This window comes from Hemitrygon akajei, chromosome 4 (genome assembly GCF_048418815.1).
Source record: "Hemitrygon akajei chromosome 4, sHemAka1.3, whole genome shotgun sequence".
Taxonomy (NCBI): Eukaryota; Metazoa; Chordata; class Chondrichthyes; order Myliobatiformes; family Dasyatidae; genus Hemitrygon; species Hemitrygon akajei.
In genome coordinates, this window is record NC_133127.1 from 162,286,451 (window position 1) to 162,312,875 (window position 26,425).

The 26,425-nt window shown below is 41.7% G+C and overlaps 1 protein-coding gene across 9 annotated transcripts in view; it reads left to right on the top strand.

Moving 5' to 3' along the window:
• Positions 1–26,425, top strand: part of LOC140726875 (microtubule-associated tumor suppressor candidate 2-like) — a 442,790-nt gene that overhangs the window by 176,717 nt on the left and 239,648 nt on the right. For 8 of the 9 annotated variants that reach the window (XM_073043825.1, XM_073043824.1, XM_073043822.1 and 5 more), the window contains 2 exons: positions 14,187–14,427; positions 17,800–17,844. In XM_073043825.1, coding sequence (XP_072899926.1) covers positions 14,187–14,427; positions 17,800–17,844 — 286 coding nt within the window. The remainder of the gene's footprint in view (positions 1–14,186; positions 14,428–17,799; positions 17,845–26,425) is intronic. The other variant, XM_073043830.1, reaches the window with a different exon arrangement.

Sequence of the window (26,425 nt, forward strand, 5' to 3'; positions counted from 1 at the left end):
ACTCAGTACCAAAGTCCGGGTCACTCCACCTCTCCTCTGGTAGGTTGTCCCTTTCAGTAGAATTGCAAATGGTACAGTTATTATTGAGGGGTATGGCCACAGGGGTACTCCATACTAGCTGTCCATTTCCCTTTCTTCTTCTGACAGTCACCCAGCTACCCAGTCAACCTTGGGGTGACTACCTCACAGTAGCTCCTATCTATCAGTTCCTCGGTCTCCTGTATGAGACAAAGGTCATTGAGCTACTACTCCAATTCCTTAACACGTTCTCTGAGGTATCTGCAGTTCGGTGCACCTGGTGCTGATGTAGTTATTGGGGAGGCTGGAGGTCTCCCAGAATTTCCATATCTTACACAAAGAACACGAGGATTTGTTTTGTCAATTAACACACTCAAAAACTTCTACAATTGTGCTGTGGAGAGCGTTCTGACTGGCTGCATCACCATCTGGTGTGGGGGAGCTACTGCACAGAATTGAAGTAAGTTGCAGAGAGTTGTAAAATGAGTCAGCTCCATCATGGGTTCTAGCCTCCGTAGTATCCAAGACATCTTCGAGGAATGGTGCCTTTGGAAATTGGCGTCCATCATTAAATACCCCCAGCACCCAGGACATGTCTTCTTCTCATTGTCATCATCAGGAAGGAGGTACAGGAGCCTGAAGGCACACACTCAGCAATTCAGGAACGACTTCTTCCCCTCTGCCATCTGATTCCTAAATGGACATTGAACCCATGAACACAACCCGACTAGTTCTTTTATTTCTGCTTTTATTGCACTACTTATTTTAACTTAATTATTTAATAGACATGCATATGTACTTACTGAAATTCACTTTGTTTCTCTATATTCATTTCTCATGTACTTCATTGTACTGCTGCCGTAAATTTAACGAATTTCACGACATATGCCGGTGATATTAAACCTGACTCTGATTCTGGATATTCCTATTAAGGTCACAAACATGGTTTTCATGAGGACTTGATTCTAAAGAGTGCCAGAACTGGAAATATGAAACCTGGACGTGTTATTTCATTGAATGCGAGTACTGTTTTCTAATTCTGAAGACTCAGTGAATGTTCACTAAGTGAACAGCTGCTGATTGAGAGTTGATTCTGCACCTGCTGACTTAACGATTACTCAAGGTGTAAATGCTGACTCCACAAGATAGGAGTGAACTAGTATCATTAGCAGCTGGCCCAACTGATGCAGACAACATGTATGGTGAGTTCAACACGTACCAACAAGCTGGAGGAACTCAGCAGGTCGGGCAGCATCAATTGAAACGAGCAGTCAACGTTTTGGGCCGAGACCTCTCATCAGGACTGAAGAAGGAGGGGGCAGGGGCCCTATAAAGAAGGTGGCAGGTGAAAACCAATCAGAGGAAAGATCAAGGGGTGGGGGAGGGGATAGGCAGGAAAGGTGAAGAAGGAATGTAAGGGGTGTTACGATCCAGCAACGATGAATATAGAATTGAGACAGGTTTTTTATAAACAAATAAAACATTTATTAAACACTGCTCAAAAAAAACAAAAGTAAACAAACGACTACGGTAACTTAACCGGAAGTCAGCTGCTATATGGCAGCTCAAACAGTTCTTAAAAGGAGAAATGCGAACAGTTCTTTAAAAGTAGTAATGCAAAAGTCCAAATGATTTACACAGTCACTTAGGAGAGATTTTCCTTGAAGTAATAAATTCTCTTACGACGTGACTTTACGACTGATCCCAGCCGAAATATGCCTTGCCCGAAGGATTTATGGTGAAGGAAATAAAACGGCTTAAAAGCACTGACCTTTCCTTAGCAAAACCCTGCTCCAGTTCTTTCTGCTCTTTAACAGGGACTATCTTCGATTGCAGGTTACTAATTCCTTCCGAATGAAGATTAAATAAGGTCGAACCTGTTTTACCGCCGACAACACCAATTTTTCTCGATCCTTCGGGTTTTCCAAACTTCGATAATTCTTCACTCTCCAACTGGACTTTAACTGGCAGCGATTTTCAGAACTGCCGGCACAACTATTCTTACAGTAGAAATTAAAACTCCACTTTAAAACGAAACTTCATCATGAAATCAAATATGCAGCAGAACGGAGTCACTGACGAATTAAGCCATGAACTGGCCTGCATCACAGCGATGCGTGCTCCTTTTATACCCTGTTGAAAGAGGCCATCACATGACCTCTCACTGGTGAGAAAATTACATCACTCCAACATCACAAGACCATTACATAATGCCCAGCAGAGCCTCAATCACATCATGGTCATGTGACAGTCACAAGATACCCACGGGTATGTAACAGGGGAAAGCACTATGGGTAGTAGAAGAAGACAGAATCATGAGAGAGGTGATAGGCAGCTGGAAGAGGAGGCAGAGTGAAAGTGGGATGGGGGATGGGAGAGGGAGGGAATTACCGGAAGTTGGAGAATCCGATGTTCATACCAAGGGGCTGGAGACTACCCAGACGGTATATGAGGTTTTGCTTCTCCAACCTGAGTTTGGCCTCATCATGGCAGTAGAGGAGGCCATGTACAGATATATCCGAATGGGAATGTGAAGCAGAGTTGAAGTGGGTGGCTACCGGGAGATCCTGTCTGTTGTGGTGGATGGAGCGGAGGATAATATGCTGGATTCGGAGGCTGGTGGGGTGGTAGGTGAGGACAAGGGGAACACGGTCCCTGTTGTGGTGACGGGAGGATGGGGTGAGGGCTGAAGTGTGGGAAATGGAGGAGATGTGGGTGAGGGCATCATTAATGATGGCAGAAGGGAAACCACAATTCTTAAAGAAAGAGGACATTTGAGATGTCCTGGAATGGAAAGCCTCATCCTGGGAGCAGATGCGGCGGAGACGGAGGAACTGGGAATAGGGAATAGCATTGTTACATTTGGCAAGGAGGGAAGAGGTATAGTCGAGGTAGTTATGAGAGTCAGTAGGTTTATAGAAGATGTCAGTGGACAGTCTGTCTCCAGAGATGGAGACTGAGAGATCGAGAAAGGGGAGAGAAGTGTCCGAGATGGACCAAGTGAATTTGAGGGCTGGGTGAAAGTTAGAGGCAAAGTCGATGAAATTGATGAGCTCAGCATGGATGCAGAAAGCAGCACCAATGTAGTCATCAATGTAGCAAAGGAAAAGTTGGGGAGCAGTACCAGTATAGATTTGGAGCATAGACTGTTCCACATAACCAGCGAAGAGCCAGGCATAGCTGGGACCCATGCGATTGCCCATAGCTACACCCTTGGTCTGAAGAAAGTGGGAAGAGCCAAAAGAGAAGTTACTAAGTGTGAGTACCAGTTCCACCAACCAGAGGAGTGTGGTGATGTTGGGGAACTGGTGAGGTATATTGTCAAGAAAGTAGCGGAGGGCTTTGAGGCCTTCTTGATGGGGAATTGAAATGTATAAGGATTGGACATCCATGGTGAAAATGAAGTGGTCAGGACCGGGGAACTGGAAGTTATTGAAGAGGTGGAGAGCATAGTTTGTATCCCGGATGTAGGTGGGGAGGGACTGAACTATGGGTGACAAAATGGAGTCCAGGTAGGCAGATACAAGTTCAGTGGGGCAGGAGCAGGCTGAAACTATGGGTCTACCGGGACAGTCAGGCTTGTGGATCTTGGGGAGGAGGTAAAACCGAGCAGTGCAGGGTGTGGAAATTATGAGTTTTTTGGCTGAGGATGGAAGGTCTCCAGAGTTGAAATGTATGGTGATTCATTGACTACTGAGCCATTAAATGCATTAAATTGTTGCTGACAGAAAACAGAGGCTCTTTTGTGTTGAACTATGAAAGTCAACAGCACAAAAATAAGTCCTTTCAGCCCATCTAGACACATAATCAAAAAACTGCTCGGTTTTACCTCCTCCCCAAGATCCACAAGCCTCATATTGAACCTTGCAGAAACTTACTATGGTCACTGAAGCTCATTAACCTTTGCATTCTGCTACTGAGCCAGTTACTTTCGTGATCAAGTTATCATATTGGATTTGTGAAATGCCTGGCTTCGATTCCTACAGACTACATTAAATGCTCTATGTTTATCATCCCTCCTGTAACAAACGGTCAGGTTTATTAGAACCAATCGTATAGCAAATACATGATGATCTTTGTAAGATTTCCCCTCTAAATACTGATCTGTGCTGACCTTCAAGTCTTTTTTCAACAATTTCTTTCCAGTACAGTTGATGTGGACTGTCCAGATGGGCTTTTCTTATTTTAGACAAAGGGTCCATATGAGGAGTCCTCTACTCCTCTGGAGCTGAGAAAAATAGAAAATGAAAATAAGGCTTGAATTAATTCCTTTTCTGTGTCTCTCCACTCATGTCTATGTTAATTGGTAATTGGTTTTCTATTGTCACAGGTACTGAGATACAATGAAAAACTTTGTTCCTTGTAGATCATTTCAAAACATAAGTACATTGAGGTAGTGAAATAGGGAAAGCAATAACAGAATGCAGAATATAGAAACATAGAAAACAGGTGCAGGAGTAGGCCATTCAGCCCTTCGAGCCTGCACTGCCATTCAGTATGATCATGGCTGATCATCCAACTCAGAACCCTGTACCTGCTTTCTCTCCATACCCCCTGATCCCTTTAGCCACAAGGGCCATATCTAACTTCCTCTTAAATATAGCCAATGAACCAGCCTCAACTGTTTCTTATCGCAGAGAATTCCACAGATTCACCACTCTCTGTGTGAAGAAGTTTTTCCTCATCTCGGTCCTAAAAGGCTTCCCCTTTATCCTTAAACTGTGAACCCTCGTTCTGGACTTCCCTGACATCGGAAACAATCTTCCTTCATTTAGCCTGTCCAATCCCTTTAGAATTTTATACATTTCAATAAGATTCCCCCCTCAATCTTCTAAATTCCAGTGAGTATAAGCCTAGTCAATCCAGTCTTTCTTCATATGATAGTCCTGCCATCCCAGGAATCAATCTGGTGAACCTTCTCTGTACTCTCTCCATGGCAAGAATGTCCTTCCTCAGATTAGGGGACCAGAACTGCACACAATACCCTAGGTGCGGTCTCACCAAGGCCTTGTACAACTGCAGTAGAACCTCCCTGCTCCTGTACTCAAATCCTTTTGCTATGAATGCCAACATACCATTTGCCTTTTTCACCGCCTGCTGTACCTGCATGCCCACCTTCAATGACTGGTGTACAATGACACCCAGGTTACATTTACATATAGTGTTACATTTACAGAAGCAGTGCAGTGTGGGTAGACAACAAGGTGGAAAGACTACAATGAGGTAGATTGTGAAGTCAAATAAATCTTTATTGTAGAAAAGGTCCATTCAGGAATGTTACAAGCGCAGGATAGAAACTCTATTTGAGTCTGGCGGTGCATGTTTAAAAAAAATCCTGCCTGATGGAAGGGGATTGGGGGAGAGGCGAGAACGACTGGGGTGAGAGGGAGCTTTGATTATGATTCCCAAGGCAGCCGGAAGTGTACATAGAGTTTAGAAGTAGAGGTTAACTTTTGTAAAGAACTGAGCTGTGTCCACAACTCTGTAAATCTTGCAGTCAGTTCGATGCTGAACTAGGATTCATTCAGTGTTGTATCAATAAAGGTCAACAGGGACATGCTAACTTGCCTTCATCTTCTGAGGATGTAGAAATGTTGGTGTAATTTCTTGGCTAATTATTAACTTCAGCATATCCCAGCCTCATAAAGTTGGCCTTGTTCTAATCTAAAACTTACATTCCTGTCATATTTCACCTATTCTATAATAATACTAAATCTACTTGAGTTGCCAGACGAGTTAGTGACAATTACAATGTTCTAAAGGTGTTTAGAAATGCCCCATGTGATGTGGGCAATTACGATTCGTGGAATAAGCAACACGGTGAGCAGACAAGGAGGACATGGGGCCTGTTTCTGTGCTGTAAACATTTATAATTCTCTAAGTAATGATCTCTCCCTCCAGTAACAACAACATAGCAACATTAGAAAGAGAAGTGGGTGTAGACCATTCACTTTGTGAACTTTCTCTGCTGTTTAATTAGATTAGGAGAGAAGACTGGTGATGTTGCATGTTCTAGATCTATAGAAAAGGTCTGAGGTTTGAAGGTCAGTTGACAGCATTGAGGTTTAAGACTGGGGTATATTGCTGGGTTAGCAACGCAATTAGGAAGTGAGGAGACATCAGTGCTTTGGAAGAGGAGTGGTTTGGGTTGTGGGAGTGGTGGGTGAAGGATGCAGCTATGGATGGGACTTAGCTAAGTGGTATTCTAATCAGACATTGTCTTAAATATAGAAACATAGAACCAAAGTTCTGTAGAACATGTCTCTACCTTAGAAATTACTAGGCTTACCTATAGCCCTCTATTTTTCTAAGCACCATGTACCTATCCAAAAGTCTCTTAAAAGATCCTATCGTATCCACCTCCACCACCGTTGCTGGCAGCCCATTCCATGCACTCACCACTCTCTGCGTAAAAAACTTACCCCTGTCATCTCCTCTGTACCTACTCCCCAGCACCTTAAACCTGTGTCCTCCTGTGGCAACCATTTCAGCCCTGGGAAAAAGCCTCTGACTCTCCACACGATCAATGCCCCTTATCATCTTATACATCTCTATTAGGTCACCTCTCATCCTCTGTCGCTCCAAGGAGAAAAGTCCAAGTTCACTCAACCTATTCTCATAAGGCATGCTCCTCAATCCAGGCAACATCCTTGTAAATCTCCTCTGCACCCTTTCTATGGTTTCCACATCCTTCCTGTAGTGAGGCGACCAGAATTGAGCACAGTACTCCAAGTGGGGTCTGACCAGGGTCCTATATAGCTGCAACATTACCTCTCAGCTCCTAAATTCAATTCCACGATTGATGAAGGCCAATACACCGTATACCTTTTTAACCATACAGTCAACCTGCACAGCTGCTTTGAACACCCTATGGACTCGAACCCCAAGATCCCTCTGATCCTCCAAGAGTCTTACCATTAATACTATATTCTGCCATCATATTTGACCTGCCAAAATGAACCACTTCACATTTATCTGGGTTGAATTCCATCTGCCACTTCTCAGCCTAGTTTTGCATCCTATCAATGTCCCGCTGTAACCTCTGACAGTCCTCCACACTATCCACAGCACCCCCAACCTTTGTGTCATCAGCAAATTTACTAACCCATCCCCCTCACTTCCTAATCCAGGTCATTTATAAAAATCACGAAGAGTAAGGGTCCCAGAGGCACACCACTGGTCACCGATCTCCATGCAGAATATGACCCGTCTACAACCACTCTTTGCCTTCTGTGGGCGAGCCAGTTCTGGATCCAGAAAGCAATGTCCCCTTGGATCCCATGCCTCCTTACTTTCTCAATAAGCCTTGCATGGCGTACCTTATCAAATGCCTTGCTGAAATCCATATACACTACACCTACTGCTCTTCCTTTATCAATGTCTTATGAGATATTAAACTGAGAACCTATCTGCTTTCTTAGATAGACATGAAGGATCCCAGGGCACTATTTAGAGAAAGAGTTAAAATAGCTGAGTATAAATTAAATACAAAAGTTGAAGTTTAAATGTGTAATTCGTATCTTTGATTTGGCTTTATTCCATTTGATGGCTCAGTACCCAAAAGGAAGAAATGTTACTTTTGTTGGCATAGCACCCAAGGTACTTTGTTTGGCAATGGCCTATCTTCTGTTGCAATAGCCTTGAGCTGACCGTGACCCAGATTCTTGTGTTTGACATAATTCCCTGCATTGAAATACGTTGCTTATTCTCATGAACTCTACCTGTCAGCTGATGAACATTATAAGTATAAGGAACCTATAACTCTAAACACAAGGATGCTGGAAATCCAGGGCAACACACAAAAGATGCTGGAGGAACTCCGCAGATCAGGCAGCGCCAATGAAAAATGAATAAACAATCAACATTTTGGGCTGAGAACCTTCTTTAGGACTGGATTGGAATGAAAGGGAGAAGATGCCAGAATGAAAAGGAAGGAATGAAAAATGAAGAGGAAGGAGGAGTGGAAGATGGAATATGAGGTGTTGCTCCTCCATTGTGACGTAAGAGGAGGCCATGGACAAACGTGTCAGAATGGGAACGAAAATAGGAATTAAAATGGTTGGCCACCAGGAAATTCTGCTTTTGGTAGATGGAGCAGATGTGCTCAACAAGATGGACCCCAATTTATGACAGGTTTCACCAACGTAGAGGAGGCTGCATCAGGAACACCGGATGCAATAGATGACCCCAACAGACTCACAAGTGAAGTGTTGCCTCACCTGAAAGGACTGTTTGGAGGTGAGAGAAGAGGCGAACGGACAGGTGTCGCACTTTGGCGTCTTGCAGGAATAAGTGCCAGGAGGGAGATTAGTACGGAGGGATGAATGGAGAACGGAAAGTGGAGTGTTTGGGGGGGGGGGGTGGGGTAAAGATCTGTTTGGTGAGACGAGCACTTTGGAGATGGCAGAGGTTGTGGAGAATGATGTGTTGGATGCAGAGATTCATGGGCTGGTAGGTTGAGTCAAGAGGACCCCTATCCCTGTTAAAGTGGTGGGAGGATGGGGTGAGTGTGGATATCAGTGAAGTGGGGGAGATGTAGGTAAGGGAGGCATCAATGGTGGAGGAAGGGAAATGCCATTCTTTGAAGAAGGAGGACACCTCTGATTGCCTGAAAAGGAAAGCTTCATCCATGTGGCAGAGACAAAGGAACTGGGAAAAGGGAATAGCATTTTTACAGGGGACAGGGTGGGAAGAGGCATAGTCAAGATAGCCATGGGAATTGGTAGGTTTATATAAGATGACAGTTGACAGTTTGTCTTCAGAGATGGAGACAAAGAGACTGAGAGAAGAGAGGGAGGTGTCAGAAATGGACCAAATGAATTTAAGGGCAGGGTGGAAGTAACTGTTCATTTGCTGACATTTGGAGCACTACAGTGCACATAAGAATACTATTACACAATGTATAATGACTTTTTGTGCATCTGCAGATAGCAGTGTTGTTTTGGGTTTAAAGGGAGCCATAAAGTATTAGCAAGTAGCACACACACAAAATGCTGGAGGAACTCAGCAGGCCAGGCAGAATCTATGGAAAAAAGTAAATAGTCGATGTTTCAGGCCAAGGCAGTATTAGCATGTGCAAGTGTGGCTGAGTTACTTAATATATAAGCCAAAGGGACAAAACAACAGCAGAAGGAAGACGACATAGATCCAGGATGGAAAGGGAAATATTTGTACAGTATATTAAAGACCAGTCATAAACTGAGTCTCTAATGCATTGATAGAAGGAACTTTACTTTCCAATCTTATGTAATACAGTGGATTCTGGTTAATTGGGACAAATCAGAACCACTATATTTTGCCCCAAATAACCAGTTTCATGGAAACAGGTAAAAAAAACATATAAAAAAGACAAATTACCATTTAACTGAGCAACAAATTATGCACTCAAACAAAATACAAAACAAATTAGAACACTGGTGGTTGTCCAGTGATGGTAGGAAATCTGTGTGGGAGGGTTTTTAACGTGGAAAAGCTGTTGCACTGGGACAGTTCCACTCTCGTGACCTTGGATGTCTTGGTTCAACTGTCACAATGTGGGCCCTCCTTGGTTGCAGAATGTAGCTATGACTTTGACTGTGCCTCGTCATGTCCTTCGCTTGCCATGAGTGTCGTAGAACTGCCTTCCTGGCTATTGATTCTCACTGTAGATCTCATCCACCCTGTCCACCAAAACTGACTTAGCATGCTAAGACAGGCATGTCCCTGTTTCTCTGGATATGAGATCCACTGGTTACCCTCAACTGGTTTAGCCCGCCTGTCGGAAGCATTGTTTATCTGAGTGTGGCCACTGTCGCATGAAAACAGCTATAGGTGTATAGAACCATAGGTGAAAGCTGAGTGTTTGGTGAGGACCAAAGGTTGCATTCAAGATGATTGTCGAAATTCTTCACAGGTCCTAACTTGTTAAAGTAGTGAAATAGTTTCATTGTCACTCCCAGTCGCTTCTGGCATTTCCAAAGCTGAATGCCTGAAACTGCAGGGACCAAAACAGTTGTGAATTGTCTTACTGCTTATTTTTCACCAACTATAGTGATAAAAATGACCAACAATGCTATTCAAAAACTGTTCTCTTTAAGCACACTGTATTTTCTAAGGACCACACAAGCGCATGTGGCTGATGCTAGTTAGAAACTGTTCGACAACAGTCTCACGTCCCAGCTAAGTGGCATAGTGTCTCAAATAAATAAAGGAAATCCCAGCTATATTCTTGATTAGTTTTTGCTCTTTAAAAGTTGTCCCAAATAAGTGGTTGCCCTGATTAACAATGGTCCAATTAACCAGGATGCACTGTATTTCTTTTCCTGAATTAGAAAGAAAAGCTCATTATTCTACTAATCATTTTTTCAGATTTTACATTGGCTTTATATAAAGTTTATCTTGCAGTGCTGCAAAACCTTTCAGGCTGATCACATAGAGACACACTTCCTCATTTTCATTCATCTCCTTACATTCTGTCTTCTTTCCTAAAAAGGGTTTTCTACCTGTCAATATAAATCATTAATAAGAAAGGTAAACAATTGACTGTCACTCTTTTTCTGTCTTGCTCACTCTTTGACTGTTACATTTAGGAGATTTGCCTCAGAGATGTGAGTCATTTCCAATTTTGACTTAAGACAAACAAAGTAACTAGCTAGCTTCAAAATTCAATCAACATTTTTCAAAAATGAATAGTGATGCACTATTTTCTTCTGATCATCCCTCTCTCATTCCATCTTCTCTCTGTCTAACCCAGCCTCTGTTTCTTCCTTTCATTCTCCTCTTTTGTTTGCTCTTTCTGACATCTATCTCTATCAATACTTGGAGCTCTTTGATTTAGAAAAGAAACATAATAAAAATTATGTGAAGTTTTATCTTTTCAATAAATCCTGAAGAACCTTTTGAAACAGAAGCTGATGTTACCTGGGACATAAGAGTATGTTGTACTCAAGCTGCACAATCAGAATTCAGAGTTTCCCATAGAATGTAGCACATTACAGCACAGTACAGGCCCTTCAGCCCACAATGTTGTACCAACCCTTTAACTTATTCAAAGACCAAGCTAATCCTTCCTTCCTACACACCATTCCTACACCATTTTGCTATCTTCCATGTACCTGTCTAAGAGTTTCTAGAATTCTAATATATCTGCCTCTACCACCACCCCCGGCAGGGTGTTCCCTGCATTCACCACTCTCTCTGTAGAAATCTTACCTCTGACATCGCACCCATACTTTCCTTCAATCACCTTAAAATTATGCCCCCTTATGATGAGGCCATTTTTAACAAAATTTTCATGAAAAATAAGAAAAAATGAGGCATAAAAAAGAGTGTATTTAATATTATTTGGAAAGGCAACTTTAGTTTAGATTCATCATCATTACGTTGGATATTGTAATTTGAATTAATGAAAAAAGAACAGAGACTTGAGACTGGTAAAAAAAAAATTTAAGGAAGGGCATGAGAGAACTGAAAGTTCAGTGCCAAACAGAGTTATGCAGTCAGAATTGTGAGGTTACATGATGTAATGAGGACAAAGACATTTATAATGAAAAGTCATCATGAATATTGTGACCACAGGCTTGCATTGTTCAGTTTATATTTTGTTCACCAATGATATTAATTATAAAATATCCTTTGCCACTGCCCACCAGATTTCCTGCCTTTCTGAGAAGTTTTAGACTTGATCAAAATTAATGTGGTGCTGCTGAAATCAAAATATGTAAAGAAAACAACTTTGAAAATAACTTCAAAAACAAGTAGAAAGAGGTCTGAAGCAGTGAAATGCTACTTAATTCATCTTCTGATGTAGTGTATTGCTCATACTGGAAAAAATCAGAAATTTGTGATATGTCCTACTGACAATCTTAAAAATTTTATGGAATTACATTATTTTCTGCAGATATCAGGTCTTGACGTTCAGAGTTTGTTCATTTTCCAAACAATAACAGTTCCCAGATAAGTAATTGGTAAATCATCTGTTTGGTATTGGAATGGCTGTCAACCATTGAATCCTTACTGGTTGTAAAATTAAGATATCTGATAAAATGGTAATATTTATTAGTCCTGGACCTGAACCATAAACTATTTCTCTTTCGGCAAATTCTACCTGAGGTCCAAGTGTTTCCAGCATTTTTGGTTTTTATTTCAGATTTCCAACATTTATTATTATTGTGTACAGTTCTGGTCATCGAATTATAGGAAAGATGTCAACAAAATAGCAAGAGTACAGAGAAGATTTACTAGAATGTTACCTGGGTTTCAGCATCTAAGTTACAGAGAAAGGTTGAACAAGTTAGGTCTTTATTCTTTGGAGCGTAGAAGGTTGAGGGGGGACTTGATGGAGGTATTTAAATTTATGAGGGGGATAGATAGAGTTGACGTGGATAGGCTTTTTCCATTCAGAGTAGGGGAGATTCAAACAAGAGGACATGAGTTGAGAGTTAAGGGGCAAAACTTTAGGGGCAACATGGGGGGGGGGGGGACTTCTTTACACAGAGAGTGGTAGCTGTGTGGAATGAGCTTCCGGTAGAAGTGGTAGAAGCAGGTTCGATATTGTCATTTAAAGTAAAATTGGATAGGTATATGGGCAGGAAAGGAATGGAGGGTTATGGGCTGAGTGCAGGTAGGTGGGACTAGGTGAGAGAAGGGTTTGGCACGGACCAGAAGGGCCGAGATGGCCTGTTTCCATGCTGTAATTGTTATATGGTTATATCTGCTGCTTTTTTGTTATTTTTGAGATTTATTAATGCAGAGTCACTGACCTACTTATTGAGTTGGCTAACACATTAAGTTAGTCAGCCATATTTGCACATGCTCTTACTCTGTTGTATAACAAACAGGAACAAAGGCCTGGATTGTAATTATCAGTTGCTTATTTTCCCATCTGCCAATGGCAGAATGAACCCGGTTCAATTTTACAAGCTCTGTCTCCTAAAAATGACTTCTCAGTCATCTGGCATCAAGCTATAAAGAAGTGGAAGAAGTATGCATGCCCTGGAGGTTGCTTGTTGAGACTATTTGAGTGGCAACTTGGGCTGATGGGATTGTTCTTTGGGGGGGTTCGGTCAAAAAGAAAAGATATGAATCCTTGATAAGAATTATAAAATTTCTTTGTAAGGTCCAGAAGAGAATTCTTATTTATATGACATAAGGTTAGCGACAGCCTCTACCTATCGTAGAGTTATCCAGCTGGAAGCAGGCCTTGCAGCTCAGTGGGTCTTTGCTGACGATCAAGCACTATTTACCTTACTCCTACGATAATCCCATTTTATTCTCCCTGCATTCCCGTCAAGGTCCTGCAGATTTTACCATGCAGCAACACAATGAGGGTGATTTGTGGTGGCCAATTCATCTACCAATTAGTGTGTTTGGGATGTGGAGAAAGCTGATGTACCTGGGTGAAACACATGATGTCACAGGATTGAATCCAGGTCACAAAAAGGGCTCAAATTTTCCCATAATTCCCAAAGCTGCCATGGAGTAATCTATAAAAGGAGTTGCAGATGACATCTTCACCCAGTTTATCCTAATGTTGGGAGAGTGTCCTGTGGAGGCTGCAGCTAAAGACTCAAGACTCAATTCTACCTGCAGCACACCAGATGCCAGAGCTGGATCCTTGGATCCCATGTGATGCTGAACCCAGAGTGTCCCTGATATCAAGTCTGGACACCAAGGGGCCAGTCAGTGCTTGGACTGGTATGAGGGAGCAGTTTGGGTCTGAGTGTCTGTGATCAATCTGGTCTGGAAAGATCTCTAGCTGCCAATAATCATCTTCAAGATTAAAGACCAAATAAAGTCATAATGGATCACACATATGGTTCTTTGAATTAATATCGCTGCCCTGGACCTATTCTTAGGGAGAGGCCCATGAACATGTCCATGAAGAATACCCAATTAAGCTAATACTGCAAACGTAAGTAGTGTTGAACTGAGCTATGTATGAAGCTTCATTGTTAATGTTATTTTTTCTGAATGTTGTGGGTTGCTGCCTTCAGAAGTTAATAATCAACCTTTCAATCAGTTAGCTACTGTTAAAATTTACTTTGTGTGTCTCAGTTTTTGTACTAAATGTTGATATAATTTGATGTGTTGATTATTAAGTACACACCAACCATGTCTTGCTTTTCATTTAAACTAATTTACTTATTATATGACAATAGATGAGATAATTTATTTTTGCTGATTTTCAGGGTGAGTCCCCAGCTCCTGCCCTGACTGGTTCTGAACAAGATATGGCTGCGGTTACTGAAGAGTGCTTGAATCCTGTACCCAATTTCTGTCGGTTACCCATGACGATCAAGCCTCCACTAGGACTAGGAGCTATCTCGAGACTTCCTGCAGCCAAAAGCAGATTTGCATTGCAGAGCCAGAGGACACCAATAAATTCCATGGCACTTCAAATTCAAGCACAAACTGGCCAAGAAATTGCAGGTAATTACCCAGTAATTGGAATACTATATAATGAATAATTTGGGCATGTACATTCATGACTGCACTCATTTTGATCATTTCTTGTCCTTACATGTGAAATCGGTAGTTGTAACAAAGATGAACTGGATAGAATTGCATTGAATTCTATCTTCCACTGTGCATAAACTTCTTTGAGCTCATTTATGATGAAGTAAATAGAGAGTTGATGAAAATAGTGACTGCGTCTGGACTTTCAAAAAATGTTTAACAAAGGGGACAAGTGATTTTGTTTTTAAAAAATGGAAGTTTATGGTTATGGAGGAGCAATGCCCAATGAAATAAAACCGGAAAATATTGTGGACAGTAGGAAAGATGATTAATGAATTCAGGAAAACGTGCATAGATACAGCAGAAAAATATTAAGATAGATTTGCTTGAGGTGATTCATTCTGGTAGGAAGAATCAGGATAGGCAACATACACTAAATAGTCCACTAAGATAGCTGGATATTTATGTACACTAATCTTTTCTGAATGCAGATCAATTTGATAAAGCTCTTTAAAAAAAAGCACAGACCAGATTCTTGACTTCATAGCTAGAGGCAAAAAGTACAATGGCATTACTGTTAGCGTTAGCATGAATGGCCTTGGTGCCTGTACTGTGTGTAATTTCAAGCACCACAATTAGGAAAGGTTTTCACTGTGCTAGAGGATTCAGCTCTTGAGTGTTGTAAGAAATATGGGAAATAATTGCATATAGGATTAAATTCAAACTGTATTTTCTCTTTGGTGCAGCAAAACCTATGGAAAGATTTAGTATAATTGTTCAAAAATGCCAGGAGTTTCCATGGAGTACATGTGAAAGAACTGTTTTCACAGGCCAGAGGGTTGGTAAGCAAAGGATACGTAGGACCATAAGACATAGGAGCAGAATTAGGCCATTCAGCCCATTGAGTCCGCTCCACCATTTCATCATGGCTCTTTCCAGATCCCATTCAACTCCATACACCTGCCCTCTCACTATATCCCTTGATGCCCTGACCAATCAGGAATCTATCAACTTCCACTTTGAATATACCCACGGACTTGGCCTGCACTGCAGTCTGTGGCTTGGCATTCCACATTTCACCACTCTATGGCTAAAAAAATTACTCCTTACTTCTGTTCTAAAAGTTGCCCCTCAATTTTGAGGCTGTGCCGTCTTCTTCTGGACACCCCTACCAGAGGAAACATCCCCTCCAAATCCACTTTATCTAGTCCTTTCCACACTCAATAGGTTTCAATGAGATACTCATGCATTCTTCTAAATTCCAGCGAGTTGAGGCCTAAAGCTGCCAAACACTCCTCATATGTCATCCTGGTGAGCCTCCTCTGCAGACTCTCCAATAACAATACCTCCTTTCTGAGATATGTGGCCCAAAACCATTGACAATACTCTTAAGTACAGCCTGACTAGTGTCTTATAAAGCTTAAGCATTATTTCCTTGTTTTTATATTCTATTCCCCTTGAAATAAATGCCAACATTGCATTTGAGTTCTTTACCACAGACTCAACCTGTGAATTAACCTTCTGGGAGTCTTGCACGAGGACTCCTAAGTCCTTCTGCACCTCTGATGTTTGAATTTTCTCCCCATTTAGATAGTAGTCTGATATAGATTTTTGGCAGTTGGCAAAAGAACTAGTAGGATGAATAAAGAGTATCATTTTACACAATTTGTTATGAACTACAGTATATAAAATATACCCTATACAGTATATCTTTCAGTATCTGAAAGATCAGAAGAAATAGACTCAATATATCTTTTCAAAGAAAGTTTTGTGAAAAATCAGAAAGAATCTTCTAATTAGATAACTTAAATTTTACAAAGAAAAACAATATAATAGTACTTTCCCTGTTTTCCGTTAAAATGAATGGGAGAGACATTGGTTGGAATTGAGAGTGGAGGGAGTGGATACTGATTTGGACAAGGAGATTAAATAGAGGACATGGGTGAGTGGGGAGGGAATGGATAGTGGTAGGGTTTAGGGAGGGACTAATGGTGTGAGGGTCTCTGCAAGAAAGTTGGGACATCCTTTCCCGTCCAGATTTGACCAAATGCAAATGCAGAATGCAAGAATGTCCCTCACAAGTTCTGGGGCTTGTTTTAAGTTCTGAAGTTGGCTGGAGTAATATGATTTATTTTGAGAACTGTGGATGGATGTAGTAATATTTTCCAGGATAGGCTTAATCTGGCCCCAGTGGCTATCTATGACTAGCAAAAATTTAAAAGCTGTTAGCTGCTTCTTGTTAATTTTCCTGACATTTATATCTAGAAATTGGCAAGAAGCAAGCATTTATAATTGGCTATTAAAATCAGTCAAACCTGCTTGCAGCCATTTCCAACAGACATTAAGTTCACTTTTGTCCAATCCTATCCAAGCATGAGGATGTTATGCAAAATATCTGATCAGTATTCCTGCTATGCAGAAATATATCCTGTAATTTAACCGTTTTATTCTTTATCGGCCCTCTCTTTGGGTCTACTTTTGCTACTGTTATTGGCGCTGAGCTGCCGTGCCCATCGATGTCATGGCTCAGACTTAGTTTTTTCGGCTTGGGGAGAACACGTTGAGTTGGGGGTTCAGGTTAGGGTTTAAGGACAGGGATGAGGGAACAAGTGTTTGGAGTCCAGGTCTGAACACTCTGCAATGGAAGGTCAGCAATTCCGGAGGTTTGGTTGGCAGGTGCTGAGGTCACAGCGATCCCCAGGTCAATGAGTCCTGGGTCACAGGTTCATATTGGCAGGAGTCGTGAAGACTGGTAACTCCCCAGGACGCTGGGTTTGGAGGTCCATGCGGGGCTACATATTGAGGCCCAAGGGGTAAACCTGTGATGGGCGGGTCCTGGCATTGATACCCAGAGGTGGCGAAGGATGGAGGACAAAGTCAAATGTCGACGTTCAGAGGCTGGTGAATCCGGTGGTAGAGGCCTGAAGATTGAAGCCTCTGGGTTACCTTGTCCTGAGGTCAGAGGCCCATTGTCCATGAGTCAGTACCAGGGACTGAAAGCCCAGAAATGGCCTGTCCTGTGTGGGTGGGAGGGTGGGAAAGGGGTTTGTTTTGCTGTTGTTTTGTTGTTGTTGTCGCTGCTTGTGTTCTGCTGAACATCGTGGGCATACTATGTTGGTGCCAGAATGTGTGGTGACACTTGTGAGCTGCCCCCAGCACGTGCTTAAGTGTGTTGGTTGTTAACACAAATAGTGCATTTCACTGTATGTTTCTGTGTACACATGACCAATACATCCGAATCACAATCTAATTCTTATATTCGGATGTTTTTACATTTTGTACATCCTTATACTTCATGTTAATTTATAACGCTTCAATATTTTTCACTTCCTCGTCTCTTCCCAGTTTTCTCTGTGCCCTCTCTATTAAAGGATTTGACTCTTGATTGTGGTAAGATTCTGTGACTGAGCACCCTCTGGTTTCTTGATCTAATCTAATTAACATATGATCATGTTCATGTGAATTTTAGCAACTTTTTACCAGTTGCTTTGTTTTAATTGGCATTATAACCAAGCGTTTTGCTGTTACATTATTAGAAATACACTGAGGGAAACAGACATGCAAACTCTGAAATACCCTCACAGGTATAACCATACATAACAATACAGAAACACATGTAAGAGAAATATAGTCTCACACACACACACACACACACACACACACACACACACACACACACACACACACACACACACACACACACACACACACACACACACACACACACACACACACACACACACACACACACACACACACACACAAACACCCCCCCCCCCAAATGGGTACTTACTATGTAGTAGTCTCGTCTTACCAGTCAGAAGCATGTCAATTTAATGAAAGATTTAAGTACTTGTGAACAAAAGGTTGATTCTATAGTATTGAGTGAATGCTGCACTGTCAGAAGTACTTCTGGATGAGTTATTAATCAGGACCTCATTCAGGTTCTACCATTATTTCAGAATGGTGAGACCAGTCCCAAAGGTCCTGGTCAATAGTTACCTCACAATAATCATTACCAAAATAGATTATCAGTTTAATATTTTATTGTTGTATGGGAGAACATGCTATGCTCACATTATTTACTGCATATTTGCATTACAGCAGGATCTACATTTAAAAGTGATTTATCAGCTGTGAAGCACTTTGGACCCTCTTAGAAGAAAGGCACTATTTAAACAACAGCTTAATTTACTTTAACAGTAGCCGCACTAAACTCAACTAACTCAGCTTAGATCTTGAAATTCTGTTTTAGGTGGCTGAGAAACTCTTTGAATTAATTTGCTTAACTAACAGCTTTCTGGTGTACTTTTCTAAAATTATACCAAACTTGTTTCAGTTTCTTGTGACTGACCATCAACTGCCTGGTGTGATAAATGTAGGTGCGTATAACTGGTAGCTATGTTGTACGAAGTATCTACTTACAGATGATCATTGTTTTGTTCCAGTTCCATCTCTGTCTTCAAAATAGTTTGTGCATATAATTAATTGACTTGTTACCCTTTAAATTTCAGAATTCTGGACTGTATGAAGTTAGCGTGGTATTTTAGCTGTTTCTAACACTTGTCAGTTTTGTTGCCTGCATATGACAATGAAAGCCTTGATATATTATCAGTTAAGAGCAACACATTACAGGACAGTTTGGGATTATAAAATAATATAATCTCTGATTTTTCTGTGACAGGACCTGGTTGAAGCTATTAAGGGGAATGGGCAGGTTTGAAGTATATTCCACACATTGATGAAGTAGTACAAGTTAAATGAGTTGAGGTAGTACATGGTTGTTTAGTATAATTATCATAAAATGATGATGTTGTGGAGGGAAAAGTAACTTATTGTGACTCATAATGAAACTGTAAATAATGGCTGTAAAATTGTACTGTTTTATACTATTTTAGTGATGCACCAGGTGTTGTTTTACTTCCAATACTGCTTGTCAATCACAGGCTCAAATTTTTGTTGCATCTCTCAATGCATGGAAAATTGGACAATCTATCTTTTAACTTCAGATTTCCAATATCTGCAGTTTAAAAAATTCATTTTCTATAACATCCTGACTGATTCCATCTTCTAGTCGTTCTCACACTCATGGATGTGTTCCACTTGCCCCCTTCAGGTAAAGATCATAAGGAAAAGCTGGCTCAGTATTAGGAGATTACCATTTCTTCTGCTTGCCTTTTTAAACCCTAAGACCTTAGATACGGGAGCAGAATTAGGCCATTTGACCCATTGAGTCTGCTCCACCATTTCATCATGGCTGATCCATTTGTCCTTTCAGCCCCAATCTCCTGCCTGCTCCCCATATCCCCTTCATGCCCTGACCAAACAAGAATCTATCAACCTCTGTCTTAAATATATTTAAATACTTGGTCTTCACAGCCTTCTGTGGCAAAGAATTCCTCAGATTCACTTCAGTTAGGTCAGCACCAATTCTTCTGTAGCCTTGCTACTTCCTCACAACTAACTGCCTCTTCACATGTCTTTGTATCGTCCGTAAATTTTGCACCAAAGCCATCAATTCCATCATCCAAGACATTGGCATAGTAAAAAGAGGCAGTCTCAACACAAACCTCTATAGAACACCACTAGTCACCGGCAGCCAACCAGAAAAAGCTCCCTTTATTCCCACTCTTTGCCTCCTGCCAATTAGCCACTGCTTTATCCATGCTAGAATCTTTCCAGAAATACCATTGGCTCTTAATTTCTTAAGCAGTCTCATGTGTTGCACCTTGTTAAAGGTCTTCTGAAAATCCAAATACACAACATCAACTGTTTCTCCTTTATTTGTTCTACTTGTTATTTCTTCAAAGAATTCAAGCAAATTTGTTAGGCAAGATTATCCCATGAGGAAACCATGCTGACTACAGTCAATGTTATCATATGCCTCCAAGTACCCTGAAACCACATCCTTAACATCGATTCCAACATCTTCCCAAAGACTGAGGTCAGACTAACTGGCCTATAATTTTCTTTCTTCTGGAGTGAAATGACATTTTCAATTTCCTGGCCTTGCAGAACCATTCCAGAATCTAATGTTTCTTGAAAGATCACTACTAGTGCCTTCACAATCTCTTCAGCCACCTCTTTGAGAACCCTAGGGTCTATGCCATCTGGTCCAGGTGACGTATCTAACTTCTGACCTTTCATTTTCCCAAGAACCTTCTCCCTAGTAACGGTAACTTCACACACTTCTGATCTCTGACACTCTGGAACTTCCACCATATTGCTAGTGTCTTCCACATTGAAGGCTGATGCAAAATACCTATTCAGTTCATCTGCCATTTCCTTGTTCCCCCATTACTACCTCTCTAACATCGTTTTCCAATGGTCCGAAATCCACTCTTGCTTTATGTATTGAAAGATACTTTTGTATCTTCTTTAATATTATTGACTACCTTACTTTTTATTCCATCTTTTCCTTCTTAGTAACTTTTTAGTTGCCTTCTGTTGGTTTTTAAAAGCTTCTTAAATCCTCTAACTTCCAACTAATTTTTCTCTGTTTTATGCCCTCCCTTTGGCATTTATATTGATTTTGACTTCTCTTGCCAGCCACAGTTGTCTTTAGAATACTTCTTGTTCTTTGGGCTGTATCTATCCTCTGCCTGCTGAATTGCTCCCTGAAACTCCAGCCATTGCTGCTCCACCATCATCCCTGCCAGCGTTCTTTTCTGATCAATTTTGGCCAACTCCTCTCTCAAGCCTCTGTAATTCCCTTCACTCCACTGTGATACTGATCCATCTGACTTTAGCTTCTCTTTCTCAAATTTCAGTGTGACTTTGATCATATTATACTGGTTCAGGGTTCTTTTACCTTAAACTCTCTAATCAATTCATTGCACAACACTCAATCCAGAATGGTTTATCACCTAGTTGGCTCAACCATGAGCTGCTCTGAAAAAAAAATCTCATAGGAATTCTAGAAACTTTTCCACTTAGGATCCAGCACCAACCTGATTTTCCCAATCTACCTGCATATTGAAATTCCGCTTGACTATTGTAACATTGCCCTTTTGGCATGCATTTTCTATCTCCCATTGTAATTTGTAGACCACATCCTTACTACTGTTTGGGGGTCTGTACGTATCTCCCATCAGGGTCCTTTTACCCTTGCAGTTCCCTAGCTCTATCCACAACGATTCAACATCTTCCAACCCAATGTCACTTTTTTCTAATGTTGATTTAATTTTTTACTAACAGAGCTATGCCATCCCCTCTGCCTTTCTGCCTGTCTTTTCAATATAATGTGTATCCTTGCACATTAAGCTCCCAGCTATAATCTTCTTTCAGCTGTGATTCACTGATGCCTACAACATCATACATGCCAATCTGTAACTGTACCTTGTAACTGTGCTACAATTGCATCTATCTGTAACTGTGCTACAAGTTCATCTATCAATGACACTTCACTGCAACTTTTTGTGGAGTGTGTTGTCATTGGATACAAGGAAGTTCCCACTTGCTTCAAAAAGGCAACTATTATACCAGTGCCTAAGAAGAATAATGTGAGCTGCCTTAATGACTATCGCCCAGTAGCACTCACATCCACGGTGATGAAATGCTTTGAGAGGTTGGCCAAGACTAGACTGAACTATTGCTTCTATAAGGACCTGGACCATTGCAATATGCTTATTGCCACAATAGATCAATGGCAGACGCAATCTCAATGACTCTTCACATGGCTTTAGACCATCTAGACAACACAAACACCTAGGTCAGGATGCTGTTCATCAACTATAGCTTAGTATTAAATATCATCAGTCTCACAATCCTGAATTGCCTCAGTACCTCCCACTGCAATTGGATCCTCAACTTCCTAACCAGAAGACCACAATCTGTTCGGATTGGTGATAATATCTCCTCCTCACTGACAATCAACACTGGTGCACCTCAAGGGTGTGTGCTTAGGCCACTGCTCTACTCTATATACACGTGACTGTGTGGCTAGGCATAGCTCAAATACCATCTATAAATTTGCTGATTATACAACCATTGTTGGTAGAATCTCAGAAGGTGACGAGAGGGCATACAGGAGCGAGATATGCCGTAGCAATGGTGTCGTAGCAACAACCTTGGCACTCAACATCAGTAAGACGAAAGAGCTGATTGTAAGACGAAGGAACACATACCAATCTTCATAGAGGGATCAGAAGTGGAGAGAGTGAGCAGTTTCAAGTTCCTGGGTGTCAAGATCTCTGAGGACCTAACCTGGTCTCAACATATCAATGCAGTTATAAAGACAGCAAGACAGTGGCTATCCTTTATACGGAGTTTGAATGGATTTGGCATGTCAACAAATACACTCACAAACTGCCATAGATGTACCGTGGAGAGCATTCTGTCAGGCTGCATCACTGTCTGGTGTGGGGGCTACTGCACAGGACTGAAAGAAGCTGCAGAGGGTTGTAAATTTAGATGGCTCCATCTTGGGTACTAGTCTATAATGTACCCAGGACATCTTCAGGGAGCAGTGTCTCAGAAAGGCAGCTTTCGTTATTAAGGACCTCCAGCACACAGGACATGCCCTTTTCTCACTGTTACCATCAGGTAGGAGGTACAGAAGCCTGAAGGCACACACTCAGCGATTCAGGAACAGCTTCTTCCCCTCTGCCAACCATTTCCTAAATAGACATTGAACTTGTGAACACTACCTCACTTTTTTAATATATATTATTTCTGTTTTTTGCACAATTTTAATTTATTCAATATACATATACTGTAATTGACTTACTTATTATTTTTTTCCACATTATGTATTGCATTGACCATACATTGCTACTAAATTAACAAATTTCATGACACATATTGGTAATAATAAACCTGATTCTGATTCTGAATTATTGATCTTGGTTTTAAATAAGTTCACTGATTGAGCAGCCACAGCCCTCTAATAACTGCCCCAAATTTACACATAGCATCTGGTCCTAGATATGTTGGGTTTGGATGGTATTATCTTGCTGAGTTAAGCAACAGACTGTTTGATGCACAATGGCAGAAGCACAGATATAGTCATTCTGAGAGAGTCCAGTGGATTCATAATCTGTAGAGGACTGACATTCATCGGGGCTGGTCTATTTGATGACTTTGTATTCTGTTAGACTAGGGATTCTTATGGACCCCTTTGGCAGTCCAAGCAAGGCTGAGAGGCAGAGAAATGAAACTCGTCTACCCAGCATCTTGTGAGCAAATCTACAGACACTGGAGAACAATATTGAGCACCTAAGAGCAAGATTGCTCTATCAGCAGGAATTGAGGTATTGCTATATTCTATGTTTCACGGAGACATGGCTCTCTCTGGACATACTGGATACATCAGTAAGACCTGAGGGCTTCCTGACACAGAGACTGGACTGGAGTGCTGATTCAGCGAAGATAAAAGGGATCTTTCATAATAAACTCTTTGTGATACTTGGACACTGCGGTCTTGTCACACGTTTGTTCCTCTGACCTGGAACATTGGATGATTAAGTGATGAGTGTTCTTCTCCATGATCCTGACTGCAGTTAACGTACCGCCAAAAACAGGTGTTAAATAAGCGCAAGGTTATTCAATGCCACAATGAACAAACAAGAACTATCCTACCCTAACACCTTTCAAATTTTGTTGGAGACTTCAACCAAGCTTGTCTGAAGAACACTTTGCCCAATTATCATCAACATATCACCTGCAGCACCAGGGGTCCTCAGCTGCTATTACACTATGATTATCCATGGTAATCCATGTGTGGAGCCAAAACAGATGGGGGAGATCTTAAATGAATTTTTTGCATCAGTATTTACTCAGGAGATGGACACGGAGTCTATAGAAGTGAGACAAAGAGGCATCAACTTCATGGACCCTGTACAGATTACAGAAGAGGGGGTGTTTGCTACCCTGAGGCAAATCAGTGTGGATAAATCCCCAGGGCCTGACCAGGTGTTCCCTCGGACCCTACGGAAGGCAAGTGCAGAAATTGCTGGGGCCCTAGCAGAGATAGTTAAATCATCCTTAGCAATAGGAGAGGTATCAGAGGATTGGAGTTTAGCCAATGTTGTACTGCTGTTTCAAAAAGGCTGTGAACAGAAACCAGGAATTTATATGCCAATGAGTCTGACGTCAGTTGTGGGAAAGTTATTGGAAGTTAATCTAAGGGACTGGATATTAAAGTATTTGGATGGTCGTGGACTGATTAAGGATTGTCAGCATGGTATGTCATGTCTAATAAATCATAGAATTTTTGAGCATGGACTAGATGGGCTGAAGGGCCTGTTTCTGTGCTGTACTTCTCCATGGCTCTGTGATACCTACCGTTCCAAGCCTAGACCACATTTTGGGAAATCTGATCACTTGGCTGTCCTCCTCCTACCTGCATACGGACAGAGACTAATGAACAAGGCACCAGTGATAAGGTCAACAAAACGGTTGTTGCAGAAGGCTGAGAAGGGGCTGCAGGATCGCTTTGAGTTGGTAGACTTGCCATATTCAAGGATTCATCAGAGAATCTGAACCAATACATCACGGACTTTGTCATGGATTTTATAAGCACAGTTATAGATGAGTGTGTCCCCACTAAATCCTTCAGAGTCTTCCCTAAACTGAAACCCTGGATGAACCATGAGATCCATAATCTGCTGAGGGTCAGAGCAGAGGCATTCAGGTCTCGCGACCAGGAGGTCTAGGTGTGATCCCCAGAAAGCCATCATATGTGTGAAGTGAACCAAACCTGTATCACTGAAGAATGCTTGACAGGTGGGGCATGGCATGAGTGCTGTCAGCTTCTACCAAGTGAAACCAACCAACGTAGCTGGCAATGAGGTCTTGCCCCCAGATGAGCTCAATGCCTTTTATGTTCACTTTGAGCATCAAAACATGGAGGCACCTTCAGGAACTCTCACAGCCCCCAGTGACCCTGTGTCTTCAGTTCTCTGAGGCCAACGTGAGAACTTCCTACAGAAGGGTGAAACCACAGAAAGCCTTCAGCTGGAATGGGATACCTGGCCGAATACGAAAGACCTGTGCTGATCAACTAGTTGAAGTGTTCATTGATATCTTAATCCTCACTTCAGCAGTCTGAGGTACCTGCTTCAAGCAGGCTTCAATTATACTGGGAATGTGATTTCCTGCCTCAATGACTATCATCCAGTAGCACTTACATCCACTGTGATGAAGTGTTTTGAGAGTTTGGTGATGAATCATCTCAACTCCTGTCTGAGAAGTGACTTGGATCCACTCCAGTTTACCTACAGGAGCAACAGTTCCACAGCAGATGTCATTTCATTAGCTCTTCACTCAACCCTGGAGCATCTGGACAGCAAAAGTACTACATCAGGATGCTCTTCATTGACTACAGCTCAGCACCCGATGCTATCATCCCCTCAAAAGTAGCCAATAAGTTTCAAGTCTTAGGCTTCAATTCCTCCTTGTGGAACTAGATCCTTACTTGCAGACTTGCAGACTTTAGTCAGTTCAGATTGGCAACAACTCCACAATCTCCCTCAGCACAGCTGCACCAAATGGCTGTGTACTTAGCTCCCTGCTTTACTTCCTTTACTATGACTGTGACTGTGTGGCTAAGCACAGCTCCATTGCCATATTTAAGTTTGCCAATGGCATCCCTGTCATTGGCGGAATCAAGGGTGATGAGGAATCAGCATGTAGGAGAGAGATTGAAAATCTGGCTGAGTGGTGCCACAGCAGCCCCTCCCTCAATGTCAGTAAGACCACTGAGATGATTATTGACCTCAGGAGGAGAAAACCAGAGGTCTATGAGCCAGTCCTCATCAAGGGAATCAGAGGCGGAGAGGGTCAACATTCCTGTGTTATCATTTCCGAAGATCTGTCCTGGGTCCAGGATGTAAGTGCCGTTACAAATAAAGCACAGCAGCACCTCTAATTCCTTAGAAGTTTACGAAGATTTGGCATGCAATCTAAAACTTTGGCAAACTTCCATCTGTTGATGTGTGGTGGAGAGTATATTGACCAGTTGTATCACAGC